General features: G+C 43.4%; 1 protein-coding gene across 1 annotated transcript in view; it reads right to left on the reverse strand.

The window, feature by feature from the left end:
* The window catches only part of dhx36 (DEAH (Asp-Glu-Ala-His) box polypeptide 36), a 29,513-nt gene extending 14,118 nt beyond the window's left edge, over positions 1-15,395 (reverse strand). The window contains exons 1-13 of the mRNA XM_030380793.1: positions 14,838-15,395; positions 14,420-14,583; positions 14,149-14,259; positions 13,747-13,993; positions 13,543-13,581; positions 13,234-13,404; positions 12,143-12,222; positions 9,954-10,028; positions 8,799-8,965; positions 8,325-8,406; positions 6,916-7,056; positions 5,513-5,618; positions 1,035-1,122 (exon numbers count right to left, since the gene is read on the reverse strand). Coding sequence (XP_030236653.1) covers positions 1,035-1,122; positions 5,513-5,618; positions 6,916-7,056; positions 8,325-8,406; positions 8,799-8,965; positions 9,954-10,028; positions 12,143-12,222; positions 13,234-13,404; positions 13,543-13,581; positions 13,747-13,993; positions 14,149-14,259; positions 14,420-14,583; positions 14,838-15,098 — 1,732 coding nt within the window. The 5' untranslated portion in view covers positions 15,099-15,395. The remainder of the gene's footprint in view (positions 1-1,034; positions 1,123-5,512; positions 5,619-6,915; positions 7,057-8,324; positions 8,407-8,798; positions 8,966-9,953; positions 10,029-12,142; positions 12,223-13,233; positions 13,405-13,542; positions 13,582-13,746; positions 13,994-14,148; positions 14,260-14,419; positions 14,584-14,837) is intronic.
* Between the last annotated feature and the right edge of the window lie 1,262 nt (positions 15,396-16,657).

A 16,657-nucleotide genomic window follows, 5' to 3' on the forward strand; every position in this document is an offset into this window, starting at 1 on the left:
AAGGTAGATATCTTACAATTTTGACACTTGACACCTCTATTTAAAGTTCAGGGCAATCGAATGCACCAAGCCAAACACTCGCAAATAAATATATGGCCACTAGATTGCGCTGAAGAATATGTTTTCTGATTGAAGGCAATTTACCTATTTCCTAAGAAACCTTCTCTTATTCATTGATTGAAAACAGCATGTTAAGTTGCAAAATTTGGCCCAGATACTGGATAATCTGTTTATGGTGGTTTTATTCGATCAGAATCAACTTTGTGGACAAAAATCACAAAGGTAATACTTCATTTTTGGTTGTTAAAAGAAAAGGGGACGTTTCTTCTTAATTTGTTATTTGCGAGTTTTAGTCACAGAACGATATGGTTTGGACTGTTGGAATAAGTGGATGGTCAGCTTTCATGTAATATACAGTAGTTAGTGAGGGTCCAATTTCGTGAAAAAGATCGCTATTGCTGTGTGCATGAGCACAGTTATGAAACCCAAAACCGTGTTTTTGACTTTCCTTGATAATTTGCCTCAATCCAAAGTACTTCCAAACTGCACTCCTCCATCACTACTCCATTAGCTTCTACCTAAACCGTTCGCGGAGGTGCTGCACTTGAGATGCTAGCTGTGTTGGCTAACCTTTAGCGAATCAATGCCAGGGACCGCACAGCGAGTGAGTGAAAGAAGGCGGGGCTATTTTCGCACTGAAGCGATGCGTGACTGTTAACTCGCTTTCCGAGAGAAGAGAAGACAGCGCGCTGATCAATTGCAAATACTTCTATTTTGTGTGGTTTTGAGGAACAAAAGGTTGATCTGCAGTTTCTAAAAACATTTGAATAAATAGCTTTTACATTAACATCAACCCAAAATCCACTTGCCCGTTCGGGCAACCAGAAAAAATCTCAACTTGCCCAAAAATTTTTTTTACTTGCCCCGGGCAAGCGGGCAACCGTTAGTGTCAACCCCTGCGTGTGTGACCTTTGTTGTGTGTGTGTGTGTGTGTGTGCGCGCGTGCGTGTGCGTGTGTGTGTGCGCGTCCATACCGGATTTGAACATCTGCTGGGCCATGAGCAGGTCGTTGAGGCCGCTGATGTTGTCCCAGCCCGGCAGGAAGACCAAGATGGCTCCTTCCTGCAACAAAAACAACAAGAGCGAGGTCAACACGGAGCACCACACCACACAATCACGGAGTAGCGGGAAAACAAGCATCTGAAGCCTGATCGAGCTTCCAGGAGAAAGCTATAAAAAGTTCTCTGAGGGTGAGCCAAGGCGAGGGAGAACAGGAGCAGAGAACATTGAGTTTGCATCTACTGTGCCGCGGGGAAGAGAGCCCACAGATGCCCCCTGGTACCTTGCACGAGAGAGGGCTGAAAGAAGTAGTGGAGAATAAGAAGAAGGTGTAGGTGGTCTGGTTCAGTTCCACACGGCCTGGATGTTTGGACTAAGCACGGTACCGAACTGGGTTACTTCAAAACACCCTAACACAACAGTGTTAAAAGACAGGAATACAACTGGGTGATGTCAAAACATTGTAACACAACTTGGTTATTTTACAACACACAAATACAACTGTGTTACTTCAAAACACACCGACACAACTGTGGTGGTTACTTTGAAACAAACACACACAAACAACTGGGTTATTTCAAAAACCACTGACACAACGTTGTGTCAAAACACGGTAGCACAACTCTTTGGTGTCAAAACACAGTAACACAACTCCTCTCCTGCGTCGCAACTCCCGCCAACTTCCCACCCTACAGCAGTTGGTTCAGTTCGAAACATACTGATGCAATCCAACCGATGAAACAACAGCCTACTATAACATCTTGCCAAAGGACTACAGTTGAAAATTAGCCTGCTGGCTAACACTGGCGCATTTACAGAAATGTTAATCAATGTGCACTGTCCTTTAAATAAATAAATAAATACAAATACAAAACAGCCCGAAATCGAGCGAGCCAAGGGCCTGGTGTGAAGCCGTAAACAACAGCAACCACAGCACTACCAACAGTTTCTGTAAGCGGTTGTTTGGTTGAAGATAACGAGTACTTTGCGATTAAAGCCTCAGGATGGCCAGGAGAGAAATATTCTTTCATCGGCGCAGCAACAACACTATTGGTAAAACAACAAAGAATGGATCGTCTTCATCATAGATGAGGGGGCTTAATTAGTATAGTGCCTTGCTCAAGGAAAAAACTCCAATGTTGTGGAGTGTTTTATTATCACAGCAAGAATATCAATATTCTGATTATAATAATAATACATAAAAAATGTTTCCCGTTGTATTTGTTTTCAACCTAACAACTTCTGATTGAATGGCTTGCTTTGTCCCCGAGCGTCTGACAATGCCATTGATTTAAGGTTAATGAAGTTAGACTTATGTTATCCAAATCAAAGATGGAAAGGTCCCTTGAATGGCCTTGAGGAAACATACAGCACAAACGAATGTGGTTCATTTTGAAATGTAATTGGTACAAGTGCCAATTGATTTGCAACATGCATGCAATTACGCTACATATTGTTGAATACACAAGGGTTTAACCTTTCTTAAGACTTTAATCTAGCTCAGCAATGAGAAACATGAATACAAAATGTCATTATGTTCTTTTCTCATGTTTTATTTTTTCTACTGGAAGAATAGCAAACATCAACATTTACCTCTCGGATCAAGAAGTAGACTTTGCTACAAAACAAACAAACGACAACATAACAGCAATATTAAAGCCCACTTTTCTTATAGCTGAGACAAACAAAACGATCCTGAAATACATAAATAATGGTGTTTTGTTTGTGCATTGCACAACGGATCATTGTTTGTCAGACAGCAGAGCAGAACAGTCAGAGAGATCGGAAGATTGAATTTTGAATTAATGACGGATGAGTTGATTTTTACGGCGATGCCTCAAACTCAAGCAGCATCTCAATAACCAGAGTAGAGAACCAATTATAACAAACATCATAACTGCTCCCTCAGAGATGACAAATTAAGTTCAAAGCCCCAAAGAGCTGGAGAGCTGTGCTTCCTGCAGTGTTATCTAGTACCACCGAGGGACCGCATTCAAAAGCAAATGAGCATCTGACGCAGATCTAAGGCAGGTCCAAAATAGCCGGGGCTCCCAGGAGGGAGACGGGCACGGCTTAATTTCCTGTAAGAAGTAAATGGAAGCATGAATGGAGATCAAGAATTAGCTGCCGGGCACAGCTCTCTCCTGGCTTTAATTAAGAGTGTTGTGATGAGCTCCGAACCTCTGGCTCCCCACGGGAGGGGGTGGGGGGCCACAGTGGGGCCGGGCAGCCAACACACCTGGGACCCAAACGGCCCCGCACAACACATGGCCTTGATGTTTGGACAAACCCTGCTAATGCAACTGGGTTAGTCCAACACACACTTACACAACTGTGTTGTATCAAAACAGAGTAACACAACTGGGTTACTTCAAAACACACTGACATAACTTATGTCAAACACAGTAACACAACTGTGTTATGTCAAAACACAGTAACACAACTTGCTTATTTCACGACACACTAATACAACTTTGTTACTTCAGAACACACTGGCACAACTGTGTTGTTTCAAGACACGATAACACAACACTGTTGTGTCAAAACGCACCAACACAACTGTGTTATGTCAAAACACATTAACATAACTGTGTGATTTCAAAACACACCAACATGACTGGGTAATTTAACCTCACACTAACACGGGTGATGTCAAAACACAGTCCGTCCTTTCCAGAGCAGTACAACCTTAGCATGAAGCAGTGGTTCAAGCTCACAACACAAAGGCACACAAAGGGCCCAGGAGCTGACACTCCCACATCCCACAGCAGTCTGCACTAATCGCCGCAACGCTGGATTAGGTCTGAATCAAGCCGAACACAACTAGGATATTCCAGGACAAAGTAAAACAACTGCTAGTTTAAGACACAGTAACACAACAGTGCATTTCAAACCATATAAACAAAACTGGCACCAACTGGCATGTGCATTCTGAAACACAACTGGGTCGTTTCAGAATACACATGCACACCACTCGGTGACTTCAAGGCAAACAGAAGTTAAGTAATTTCTGCATGGCTGATTTACAATTTAGGAAAATCCACACAAAAAAAAACGTGTGGCCAGGAAATGTGCAATTATCATGGCGTGCGTCATACCTAAGCAGCCGTCACGGTCAGCAGCAGATCAGTTTACGGTCACGACCAATCACACCATTCCTTCTTGGCTGCTTGACAACGTTACGGCAAATCAGCTTGCCAGCTGGTTCGGGGTAATGGCCGACAAAAGATACAGCTTCATGAAGTGACATCATTATTTTGTCTAATTAAATTAGTCGCTTTTCATCCTTAGCAAAGGGAAAACGGACTGGAGTCAAGGATTGGAGACTTTTCAAATCGTCGATGATTAATTGCCAATCTAATTGAGAATCTGCTAATTTTTAAATGCTATACTGCAACGTCTAAAACTAATTGGAATCATGGAGTACATAAGAAAATATTTGGTCATTCAAGTAAAAGGAAGTACCCATTAGTTAGTACCTAACTAATAGTATTATATATTATATCATTATATTATATATATAGCGGTTCCCAATCTCGGGGCAGATCTGATCTGCATATTGGGTCACACGGAATTGCTGACATAAGCTATAGACATTATATATCGAATTAAGCAATTTATTGCGTAAACTGAATGCCTTATGATGATTCATTGCCACGAACAAACCAGAGATGTTCACATTGTTCACATTGATTTGACTTGCAAATGTTGATAAAAAAAGATCAGTGTTGAGGCAGGTTAAAGTTTGAGTCGCACACAATTCCACAGCTAAAAATGGAATCGATATTTCAGAGGTGCTATGGCAGCCTCAGCACACAGAATATGGTGAGCTCTCTCACCAATTAGCAAACGTGAACTGCCAGCACCCAGTGTCGCGTCTCCTGATTCCTCATCCTCTGGTGTTTCGACACCTCAAGGTCTCTGCTCCGTCTGCCCGACTCAGCGCAGTGCTGGCACAGTGTTAGTTTTAGTCAGCTCTTTAGGTCACATGTGCAGCATTTTAACACGTTTGGTCTCAGGCGCTGACAAAAAACATAGATTTGAGATGTAACGATTAGACTTTCTATCCCTGAGGCCTCAGTAAAGATAATTTGTTTTTGCCAAATATCTAATGGGAGTAAAAGGTAAACATTGAATCTAAAACCTGCTCTCTTTCGCTCAATTCGTCTTCCTTACCTTTTAAGTATTACTTTTTAAGTCATCCTCACCACAAACATAACAGCTTGGACACTTGTCTTAGCATTACACACACAGAACACACAAACATACACACAGCAAACATACTGTAAAGACAGTAATGTTTAACCTGACAGACCCACTGTATGCACTGTAAGCATAACTTACGGGAACAACTTTTACCTCAAAGTTTAAAGTCAAGACACCAAAACGTGCCCAAACTTCAAACCATCCACCATTTCACCGAACATCAAAGAAATAAACCTGTAGAACTCACCTCCTCCTGGAGAACAATGTGGCGGATGAGGGCTAGGATCAGCTCCAGGTCTATCTTCTCGTCGTTGTCCAACATCTCCAATACCTCTATGGTGCTCTCAGAGTACCTGCATTCACATGGAAAGCAGCGCAATCAATAGATGAAGGGTTGTGCCTCCACTTCAAATCACCAACACTCCTCACAGTCCAATGCCAAGGGAAAAAGACGACCATCTGGAGCTTATTCACGCACGGTTGGAGAAGATGATGTCTCTTTGAAAGAAGAAAAGGACGGTGGGTTTTTATAATGATGGTATCGTTCTACTTCCCAGGAGGATAATCGGACTGGGGCGCCAGTACAACTCATACTCTGGAACGAGTCTGGACTCTGCCTTGATGTGATCATGCTGGTGGAACCGTGGGCAACAAGGATACTCGTTCATCAAATCATTGCTTGTAGCTTAGCCATGTGAGCTCGTTAAGGGAGATTTGCGTACACCTACAAGTAGGGAATGAACAGAATGCTGAGTGGAGGGATTTTACCTCAAAGAATTGGTGAAGACTTTAAAGGACCACAAATCCACAAAGAATGTATCCACCTGGCTAGGGCTAGGGATTTATTTTCAATTGAATTGATTAATTAGCATTAATCCTTTCCTACGGTTTGTGAAAAGGTTGAACCCAAAAATAAATTCTTCACTGCAGATTTGTTTATGCCTTGAACCCGGTGTTACAGCTGGGATTAGGGAAATGAGGGAGAAGGCAGGTAACCTTAGCAGCAGCATTTTCTACAGTCCTTCCATGTGAGAAGAAGGATCCCAGGTGGCAGGCGAACGCAGATGCGGTGAACTAATTCATCTAAAGAAATATGGTCCCCATTCAGTCGAATCAAAAAGGGTCTGCAAACGATGGACCCTGTATTTTGATATTTTTAGTTTCCGTTAAAAAACGGAAAGAAAATCAAGGTTTCAATTAAATATTATCCATTAGCTTGAAAGAATCACCCAAATCCCACAGCCCTACACCCAGCTGTCCTGCAGACAGAACAACCAGCACTTGGCCACACAAAAAGAAACGTAATTGTCAGGATGAGGCTGTCAATTTGTCAAAATGTCCACGTCACACAGCCTTCCGGTTGAGGACCAGCCAAAATTGAGGAGCATCAAGCTCCTGTCAAGCGGTCACATCGGCATCTCTCACACACACACACACACACACACACACACACACACACACACACACACACACACACACACACACACACACACACACACACACACACACACACACACACACACACGACCACGCTAGAAATAAGTATTTCACTTTTGCATTTCATCCTTTGGATTATTGTTTTCAAATCAAACACAAACACAAACACACACACACACACACACACACACACAAACACACACACACACACACCTGTCCTGCAGGGTGCGGGCGTAGCATGGCCAGCTCTCCTTGTACTCCGCCTCCTTTTCCTCCTTCTCAGGCCGGGAGTTGCGGCCCTGCATGAAGCCCTTCTTCCAGGAGGGCCGCTGGTTCTGGGTCTTAGGGCGGTACCTGGAACAAAGAGGTCCGCAGTGTTTAGGCCCAGAACCTGTAGGAGGTTACACCTGACAGGCCTTTCACGCCTAATCCAAAATAACCATTGAAACTAGGGCTGGGTATTGCCAGGTACCTCAAAATTCAATTCAATTCGATTCTTTAGGTCTTCATTCGATTCGATATCGATTTGATTAGATTCAATATTGATCCAATTGCTTCGATATCGATTCAATAATACATGCAGATGACGAAAATACATAAATAATATTTAGAATAAACCATTTCAAAATTAATTAACCATTTCATTGTGCTTTAACTAGCAAAAAGGGAATACACCATTGTATAGTATTGTTCCTGAGCTAAACTTGCAGCATAAAAGTAATAATCATAACATGGACAAATGTAAAAGGGCATGTGCATTTAGGAATACTCGCTTCTAGATTACAATGACTGAGGGTATGCTTCTTTTTTGAATTTATTTTTTTATATAGAAATTATCGATTTCAAAAAAGTTCTGAATCGAAATTGAATCGAGAACAAATAAATTGTAGTGCATTGATGAATCGATATTTGTACCCAGCCCTAATTGAAACAGTTCTTGGTCTGGACTAACTGTGTGCTAGCCTGGTTCTACCAGTCCATCCTGAGAGGTTGTTTCAATCTTTAGCCGTAAACAGTTGATTTTAAGCCATGCCTTGACAGAAAACACATTCAGCCAGTCAGATTAACGTAACGTCACCGACAAAGAATGCTCATCAATACAGCTTTTGTGGTAGTGTGTGCGAGCAAGCATGGCTCAGAAATCCAACAGTGCTGTTCTGTGTCTATATTGTACTGCTGTTCTGATATGTTTTCTGCAGGTCTGAGAGCCGCCAGAGGGGATGAATGCAAGACCTTGCACAAGGAGACAATCATTTCTGTCCAAGGGCTGGCTCTTGCAAGGCTACAGGTGCGTTCACACCAAAAGACACATTTGTCGCCCGTTCGCATTGTCGCCGTAGTATTGTCGCGCGACAAATCATAAACTGTCGCTTTGTATGGGATCGTGTCGCCCCTTCGCGTTTGTTGTGAAAGCACCTTAACGTTGCACAGCCCCCAATGCCTCATCGGCAAACAATAAAGTGCATAGAAGAGCATATGCATATGCAAAGACAGATACTTGGGCAAAGACAGATACTTTTAAAACTGCGGTTTATCCAACACAAGATAACCAATAATGGCTTGCAAACAAAAGACACCGTGTTCCCCGCAGTGAGTTGGTTTAAGGGAGAGGCCCCACATACCCGATCATCTCCACCACATCCTCCAGGAGGAACTCCTCAACCGGGAACGCCAGCCCCGGGATGTGGATCATCGGACAGTTTCCTGCACAGGGAATAAGTGGTTAGGACACAAGCAGAGATCAAACACTGCGGACCAGCCTCGTGCTATACTAAACGACACAGGAGTAGGGAGGCATGTGGCTCAGGCGGCAGAGCGGGTTGGCTGGTAAGCGGAAGGTTGCTAGTTTGGTCCCCGGCTCCTCCTGAGCTGAGTGTCGAGGTGTCCCTGAGCGAGGCACCTCACCCTAGCTGCTCCCGACGAGCTGGCCGTCGCTTTGCACGGGTAAGTCCCCGTCGGTGGGTTAATGTTTGTACGAATGGGTTAGAGTGTCAGGCAATAATTGCAAAGTGCTTTGATTGGCCACTGTTTTGCGCGACATAAATGCAGTCCATTAAGTCCATTCAATTCCCCTCCATAAACCACGTGTCACCTACCAAAGTATTTGGAGAACTTCTCTGCATTGAGCGTGGCGCTCATGAGGATGACCTTCAGGTCCGGGCGAACGGCGAGGAGGTCCCTGACGATCACCAGCAGGACGTCAGACTGCAGGTTCCTCTCGTGGATCTCGTCCAGAACAAGATGGCTGATGGTGGACAGCGTCCTGTCCAGGGAGAATGGAGCTCAGCATCAGTGACAGCGTGAGGGCATGTCAGTTTTGCTTTCTTAAATATTTGCGAGGCGTCTTACGTTCACCAAATACTGGCAAAAAGACAAAAAAAATAAAGACTAAATATAAATTAGAGATGTGTGGCGCAGCCGTCGACTTCTTCCATTCTAGACTCACTCCCCTGTCTGACCATTCGAACCCTACAATGTAAATATTCCCATCACACACGAGCAGAACTTCAAACACTATGCAGAACTCAAGACGGCATCAGTGATGTGAGAAAGGTTTGTGCCCCAAAGAAGCTTAATACATCCCATTCATTCTAGATCATAACTTGCATTGGAATGACAAGGGAAATTGCAGCGATTCAACAGATCAGACAACATGACCTATTGCACTGGGTGGGCTTCAAACAGGACCTCAACTCAGAATTTGTATGCTGCACTTGCAGACTCTGGAGGCATTCAAATGACTCACCAGGAAGTCTGCGGTGCTGCATACAGCAGCCCGTCAGAACAACAGCAGCGCTGGTTCATTGAGCAGGGAGACGTTCATGATTGTCATGGTCCCCCAAAGCATAACCCCTAGAGCCGAGGCTAACCATTGTCCATTATTATTCCAGATATTCATTTCTCAATTCATTGATTAAAAGTTAAGGATACAAAATGTGACCAAAAAGGCAACATTTCTATCATGACAAAGGGCTCCAAGTAATGTTATATATCTAATTTGTTCCCCATCACCATTTCAATCAGGGCTGACTAGTTCAGAAACAGCACCACAGCCAAGAGACTGGGAAACCATACTAATGCTGTGCACTAACGTACAGTATGGAGCCAGAAGGGAATACAAAGGGATAAAAGGGCTGTGTGTGTGTGTGTGTGTGTGTGTGTGTGTGTGTGTGTGTGTGTGTGTGTGTGTGTGTGTGTGTGTGTGTGTGTGTGTGTGTGTGTGTGTGTGTGTGTGTACAGAGGATACTCACTGATCTGAGCGGAGCCATTGAAGAATAATGCCCGTTGTACAATATAGCACTGAACCCTGTTTCCGTGGTAACCGGCTGTAAGTGTGCATGTGACAGACATCGACAGGCAGGGAGGGAAGGAGGGAGGGGGGGGGGGGGGGGGGGGGGGAGAAAGATGAGGAAAACAAATGTTAAAAGTGATGTCTTCATTTGTCAGGCGATGAGAAGAGGCACATTCATCAGGAGCTGAAACTGTTATTTTTGTCCTTTGGAAAAATGAGGATGTTGTACACATACAGTACTCTTCAAACTAAAATCGTTTTGTATTTTACACAAGGTTAGGGGCCTTCCAGAAGGCGGCACACACCAGACCACCTCTTTAGAGGTGCAGAAATATGTTGACAAAAAGACGCTTGCAGCATTGTGAAACAACATCATGAATATTTTGTTTCCGTGACAAAAATGTGTGCTTGCTAGGTTACGAGGTGTAAAGTATGGATGTATGCAGTTTTTCAAAAAATGATACGTGTACTTAGTATGGTATTTTGCATCATATCCCATTACCTAATCCAAACAGTAGTTGACGTATCAACACAGCGTGTTTTTTTTTCCAGTTATAGCATTTAAAGCAGTTACAGATCATATCGGGACAGAGGTCTCAGGGGTAAAACCTAACACACCGTGACTAAGCATTGCAGTGAATATCCAAGATCCATCAATGGTTGGCGGTACCAAAGAAGTTTCTTCCCTTCTTTTCTACCATACTTCTTCTCTAATGTTCTTTCCCCATCCCAGACAGCCCCTTCCAACCACCTTCTCCATAATTCACTCTCAGACGGCTGCTGCAAGACTTCCGCTCTCATAACCCTCATGCTGCTCCACGTGCTCAGCCAGACTCTCACCAACAGCGGCCTCTCTCTCTCTCTCGCTCGCTGCAGCGTATATCTAAATGCATCTGACCGGAGACGATTCTCACCCCCCCCCCCTCCCCCATGTCCCCTGCTCTGTTCCCCTTCAAAGCAAAGCTGTTGGATTTCCACCGACAGTACACAATCTCATACATTTCCCACACCTTTAAACATGAACGACATTTGACGGTTAACCGTGTAGGAAAAGGTATTCATTTCCAGAGTAAAGAAAAAGAAGTGCACCTCTGGGCTTAAACGTACCCATGTCCAAACTCATGACTTATGTTGCAAATATAATGCATTCGAACCAAAGTGCCTGGTGTTCAATTGTATTTGAACTAGCTTTGAAAGAGAAGCCAACAAAGCCTCAACAGAGAGTTGATGAAATGCGATAATCAGTATTTAAAAGGCTGCTCCACATTACCCAGGTAATTAGATTCAACAGGAGCACGGTGGGAAACGATAAGCGCAGAGACTTTGATTTTCTACACATTCTAAATTCATAATATATAATTATCCATGTACAATTTACAAACCATTAACATTTGAATTTGTGCATTGCTTTCAAGAAATGTGCTTGATAGATTCTGTTATTATTTTTAATTAACTTTTAATGATTTCTAAAAGGTCTGTGTCAACAAACACTTATTATTATTAATTTAAATAAAAGGTGCCACTCAGCTTTCAACATGAGCAAATGTCCCCATTACATTTTTTAAGTCAGCAACATTGTGTTATCCATCCACTGATGCACAAAACGGTGTTGCAGTGTTGCTGAATGAAAAACAGTACATGGTACGTTAGTACAATGTGATCAGCACCATGAATTGTATTCTAATACTACCTTCTATCTAACACAGAGGTAGATATATGAATGTCGATTTATCTTTGAACGATTGCTTGCACCGCTCAATAGTCTTGCATCACCCAAGTGGGTGCTACACAATGGTGGTGGTGGGTGAGGTCCCCCCCTTCACTGTAAAGCGTCTTTGAGTGTCTAGAAAAGATTGTTTTACTCCTTATACGCTTCAACATACATTTTCAGCACATTATTGAATATATCGAAGTAAATAAACGACACAAATCTGTGCATTTGCGTCTAAATATATAATGTTTATCCTACTATTCATTCTAATTGTAACAGTAATGGAACAGATCCACATTTTATGATCAGGAGCCACATTACAGTGTCTGATTGCTTGACTATATGTACTTTGTATTGAATTTATGCATCTTATTTGTACAGTGCCCTTGGGTACCTTGAAAGGCACTTTTTAATAGAATGTATTATTATTATATTACCTCTGCAGACGGATCTGGTATCCACACGAGTTTCCGTTCCCCACTGTCTCAGCCCGCTCGGCAGAAACACGTTCCGCTACCTGGAAACCAAAAATAAACCCATCAGAAGAGATCCAGGTTTTCAGGACCTTTCTCAACCAACATTCCTCCCTCCTGTCCCTTTTCCTTTTTTATCATAATAATCATTGTTATTTTTATTACTATTTTATTTGGACTTTATTCTTAAGTTATCGCTTATTATTTATTAACTGACATGTCCTCCTGCACTCTATTGCTATGTTTGTGCTCTGTACTTGAATCACTCTTTGTCAATTGAGGTAGTGTCTGTTAACCATTTAGGGGAATGTTTTTGGGGCATAAAATGCAAAAGTTTCATTTATATTCTGCACGTTTTACATGTACATTGTGTTATTTACACTGTATTTGCCTAATTTTTCTTTCATTATCAGAATAAAACATTATGCTAAAAAAGAAGAGATCCAGGGCAGAGCACGGTAGAGACTGATAATACTAGAGAGTATGTAGTAGAGGAGAGTATGTACGTTGTAGTAGCAGACTATGTATGGAGTAAAGCATGCACATAGCAGAGAGTATGTAGTAGCAGAGAGTACGCATGTATGTACTAGAGAGCGAGTACTTAGTCTGAGTGATTACGCAGCAGAGTATGCGAGCAGCAGAGGGTACGTATGTAATAGGGAGTGATTAGGTAGTAGAGAGTGTATAACTAGTAAGAAGTATGTAGTAGAGAGTAGGTATGTAATAGAGAAGATATCGTAGAAGAGAGTATTTAGTGGAAGTAGTAGCGAGTATGTGGTAAAACAAGTATGTATGCAGTAGAGAGTGAGTATGTAGTAGAGAGTATGTACGTAGTAGAGTATGTACGTAGCAGAATATGTAGCAGAGAGTTTGTATGTAGCAGAGAGCATGCATGTAGTAGAGAGTATCTATGTATTAGAGAGTGAGTATGTAGTAGAGAGTATGAAGCAGCCGTCGTGAGTATTCAGTAGCAGAGAGTATTGAGTAGGAGAAGAGAGTATGTATGTAAGTAGAGAGAATGTACGCATTAGAGAAGGTGTGTGTTGAGTACGTACGGAGATGGCACTGATTCGTCGCGGCTGGGTGCACACCACCCTGCAGAGCGAGCCCACTCCGCGGGTGATGTAGTCGTCCAGGATGAACTGGGTGACCTGGGTGGTCTTTCCACAGCCGGTCTCCCCGCTCACCACCACTACGCGGCTGGAGCTGATCAGGTCCACCAGCTCCTGCGTAGGGAACAGGGCGCAAGGGAATGTAAAGTCTGGGAAAAAGGGATAAACGTGTCTGTGTGTGTGTGTGTGTGTGCGTGTGTCTATGTGTGTGTGTTGATTCAAAATATTTCAAATAGAAATGGGATGACTTACATGTCTCTTACTGTAGGATGGCAGTCTTTCCCTGAATATCTGCAAACAAAAATGAACAACTTTGATAACCCGACATTGAACATATAAGTTTATTATTGTATTAAGAGAAATCTGAGTATGCCTTAAAAAATTGAAATGAATGAATCATGTTAAGTTCAAGCTGTTTTCTGTATTTTAATTAAAACATAAAAGATATATTCTTACCAGCATTTCCTGATACTTAGGCTCCATTCTCTTGCTCTGCAGATCTTTCATTAGGAACTCATCCAGGGATTCGTCCCTCTGTACTTCCTGAAACAGGTACTCTAGATCCTTCTCCTTCCCTTGGACTTTCACTTGGGGTTTCACTTGGGGTTTCACTACCACTTTCACTTTCTTCACCTCTTCCTCCTCCTCATCTCCATCCCATGCGTCTGGCGGTTCATCCTTGACCACCCTCTGGGAGATGGGACTACAGGGAAGAAACAGCAGATTCTATGAGCAGCATCCAAGTGGCCAAACATTCTCATACAGAAAGACAGATATAAGACCCACCGATCTATGATTGCAATCTACTGCAACATGCAATCAATATGTTTTGTGAGCTCTGGTGACTCAATTAGTTACCGGTTTGATTGACGAGCTTTCGATTTCCCACTGCCGCCGATGTCCTCCACTAGTTCCTCTGATTTCACGTCAACATTCAATTCCTCTTCTTCTTCTTCCCCATCAAAGTAACTGCAAATTATGTCCACATATAAATGATAGACAACTTAATGGAACATTACATTTAACATAAAAACTACTAATTGTATACTTTATTTGTCATAACAGAGAAACAACACCAAACGGCATGTCAAGTTCACAGGGGGATATGTGTAAAGCAAGTGGTCCTCACCAATGACTATTAGCACCACCACTGGGAGTAGCACGCCAACTGTTGGACGTGGTGGCTCGGAGATCACATCCGTCTCTGCTAGCACCAGGGGGTTCGCTTTTGACTGAATTCAGAAGATTGGTGATCTGCTGCTCCCTGGCTTCGTCCATTTGCACTAATGGCCGCTGCACAGATGTTGATACATTTATGTTTAATGGCATTTCATTTGCAAAGTATAACCATAGATTGCATAGTATAACCAACAGTAGTGGAACACATAGACTGGGTATGGGTCTGACTGACACATGTCCCTTCACGCAGTTTCACAATGAGGGACGGGTGCATGACAGGGTTGCATTCATGCATTGACATCCAGTGTGGTCTATGTCTCAAAGTCTCTCTCTCACGAACACAAACAGAGTTGAGAACATCCACGTACCGATCTTCGATCAGCTTGTTTTCTTCTAACGGCTCCAAACCTCGCGTACCACATGCCAATGTCCCGACCCTTCAGATGCGGAGGGGGTCGGTCTTTTTGTCCTCCGCCCCGCTCCTGGTCATCCTGAGAGCCCAGGTCAGAGCCCCTGGACCCCCTTCCACCTCCTCTGTCCCATCTGTCTCGGCTACCGTCCCCGTATCCCCGACCCCCTCTACCTCGGCCTCTTCTTCCCCCACCGCCACCGCCATAGCCGTAACTCATAGTCGCCTCAAAATTGGATGAGCAGAAGGAAAGACTGGACAATGTTTATGACGTAGTGCTATGCTTCGGCCAGCGGCATCAATCAGAATGCCCACGGCGCATTTGCTGGCTAAAAACGCCGCAGAATAGCGTTGAACCCGGAAAACCAAAACAGAGGAACTGAAATTCAAATCCTGTTTCCTTTTCAATTCGTAAGCGATATTACTTTCTGATTACCAGTAATTAAACACCATTCATATATTGCCAATAACGCATTTGCATCGCGAACCCGGCACGTCGCATCTTGTTGACAACGACAACAAGTCGAGGAATTATGACGCAATTGCCAGCAACTCCAATGATAGGCTTCCAGTTTTTGCGCGATTTGATTGGTTAAAACACTAGATTATGTCATTCTATCTATGGATTTGACTAAATCAAATATCCTACGATACATTTGTTATGGGTAGAAGTATGAATGCCCCTAAGTCAGTAAATATTTCCAAATGCTTGAGAGAGAGAAAGAGAGGGGAGAGATAGGTAGGGAGAGGGAGCTGGGGAGAGAGGTGGGGTGTACATACGTTTTGTGTGCGCGTTGGTGTTATGAGTGTGTGTGTGTGTGTGTGTGTGTGTGTGTGTGTGTGTGTGTGTGTGTGTGTGTGTGTGTGTGTGTGTGTGTGTGTGCGTGCGTGCGTGCGTGCGTGCGTGCGTGCGTGCGTGCGTGTGTGTGTGTGTGTGTGTGTGTTTGCGTGCGTGCGTGTCAGCCATCGAAATCTAAATTTCTCTTCTTCAGATTTGCCATTATTTGAATGTGCTATCTATCAGCAATGTTCCATGTGATACGGAAGCCTTCAGGCAATATATAGAGAGAGAGAGAACTTGACTCTGGAGAGAAAGAAAAGGCAATGAGAAAGTTTTGTTTGTGTGTGTTCCAGAGCTGGGGGGAAAAATTGGGAAGGAATATCACCTCATTTCACACCATTCACCGGCGGAACCCTTGAGAATCAGGAGAATTGGTGGACGGCATATTAAGTATTTATGGACAAAAGACAGAGCAAGGGATGGTGTTGTGCAAACCAAAGAAGAGAGACAGTGAAACGAAGCAAGACAGTGGAAAAAGACAAAGTAGGCACGTTGACCAGAGATAACACAAAACTGAGACACACATCAACAGACACACACAAACACACAGTCACAAAAGTCATTACCGATCTCTCTCTCTCTCTCTCTCTCTCTCTCTCTCTCTCTCTCTCTCTCTCTCTCTCTCTCTCTCTCTCTCTCTCTCTCTCTCTCTCTCTCTCTCTCTCTCTCTCTCTCTCTCTCTCTCTCTCTCTCTCTCTCTCTCTCTCTCTCTCTCTCTCTCTCTCTCTCTCTCTGCACACAGGCGTGTGCGTGTTAGTGAATATTATTCACACCCTTCCTGTCGTGGGGTATAACACTTTTCGGCATGTACTTACCTCTCCCTGTCACCATGGCGACCGGTGATACACAGAGATGACCCCTGAGATGAACCTTGTTGAATGCATTGAAGATGCATGGGGGAAATTAAATATTGAGGATGTTCTCTGGTTATGAGATGA

The sequence above is a fragment of the Gadus morhua genome, chromosome 16 (assembly GCF_902167405.1).
Source record: "Gadus morhua chromosome 16, gadMor3.0, whole genome shotgun sequence".
In the NCBI taxonomy this organism is placed as follows: domain Eukaryota; kingdom Metazoa; phylum Chordata; class Actinopteri; order Gadiformes; family Gadidae; genus Gadus; species Gadus morhua.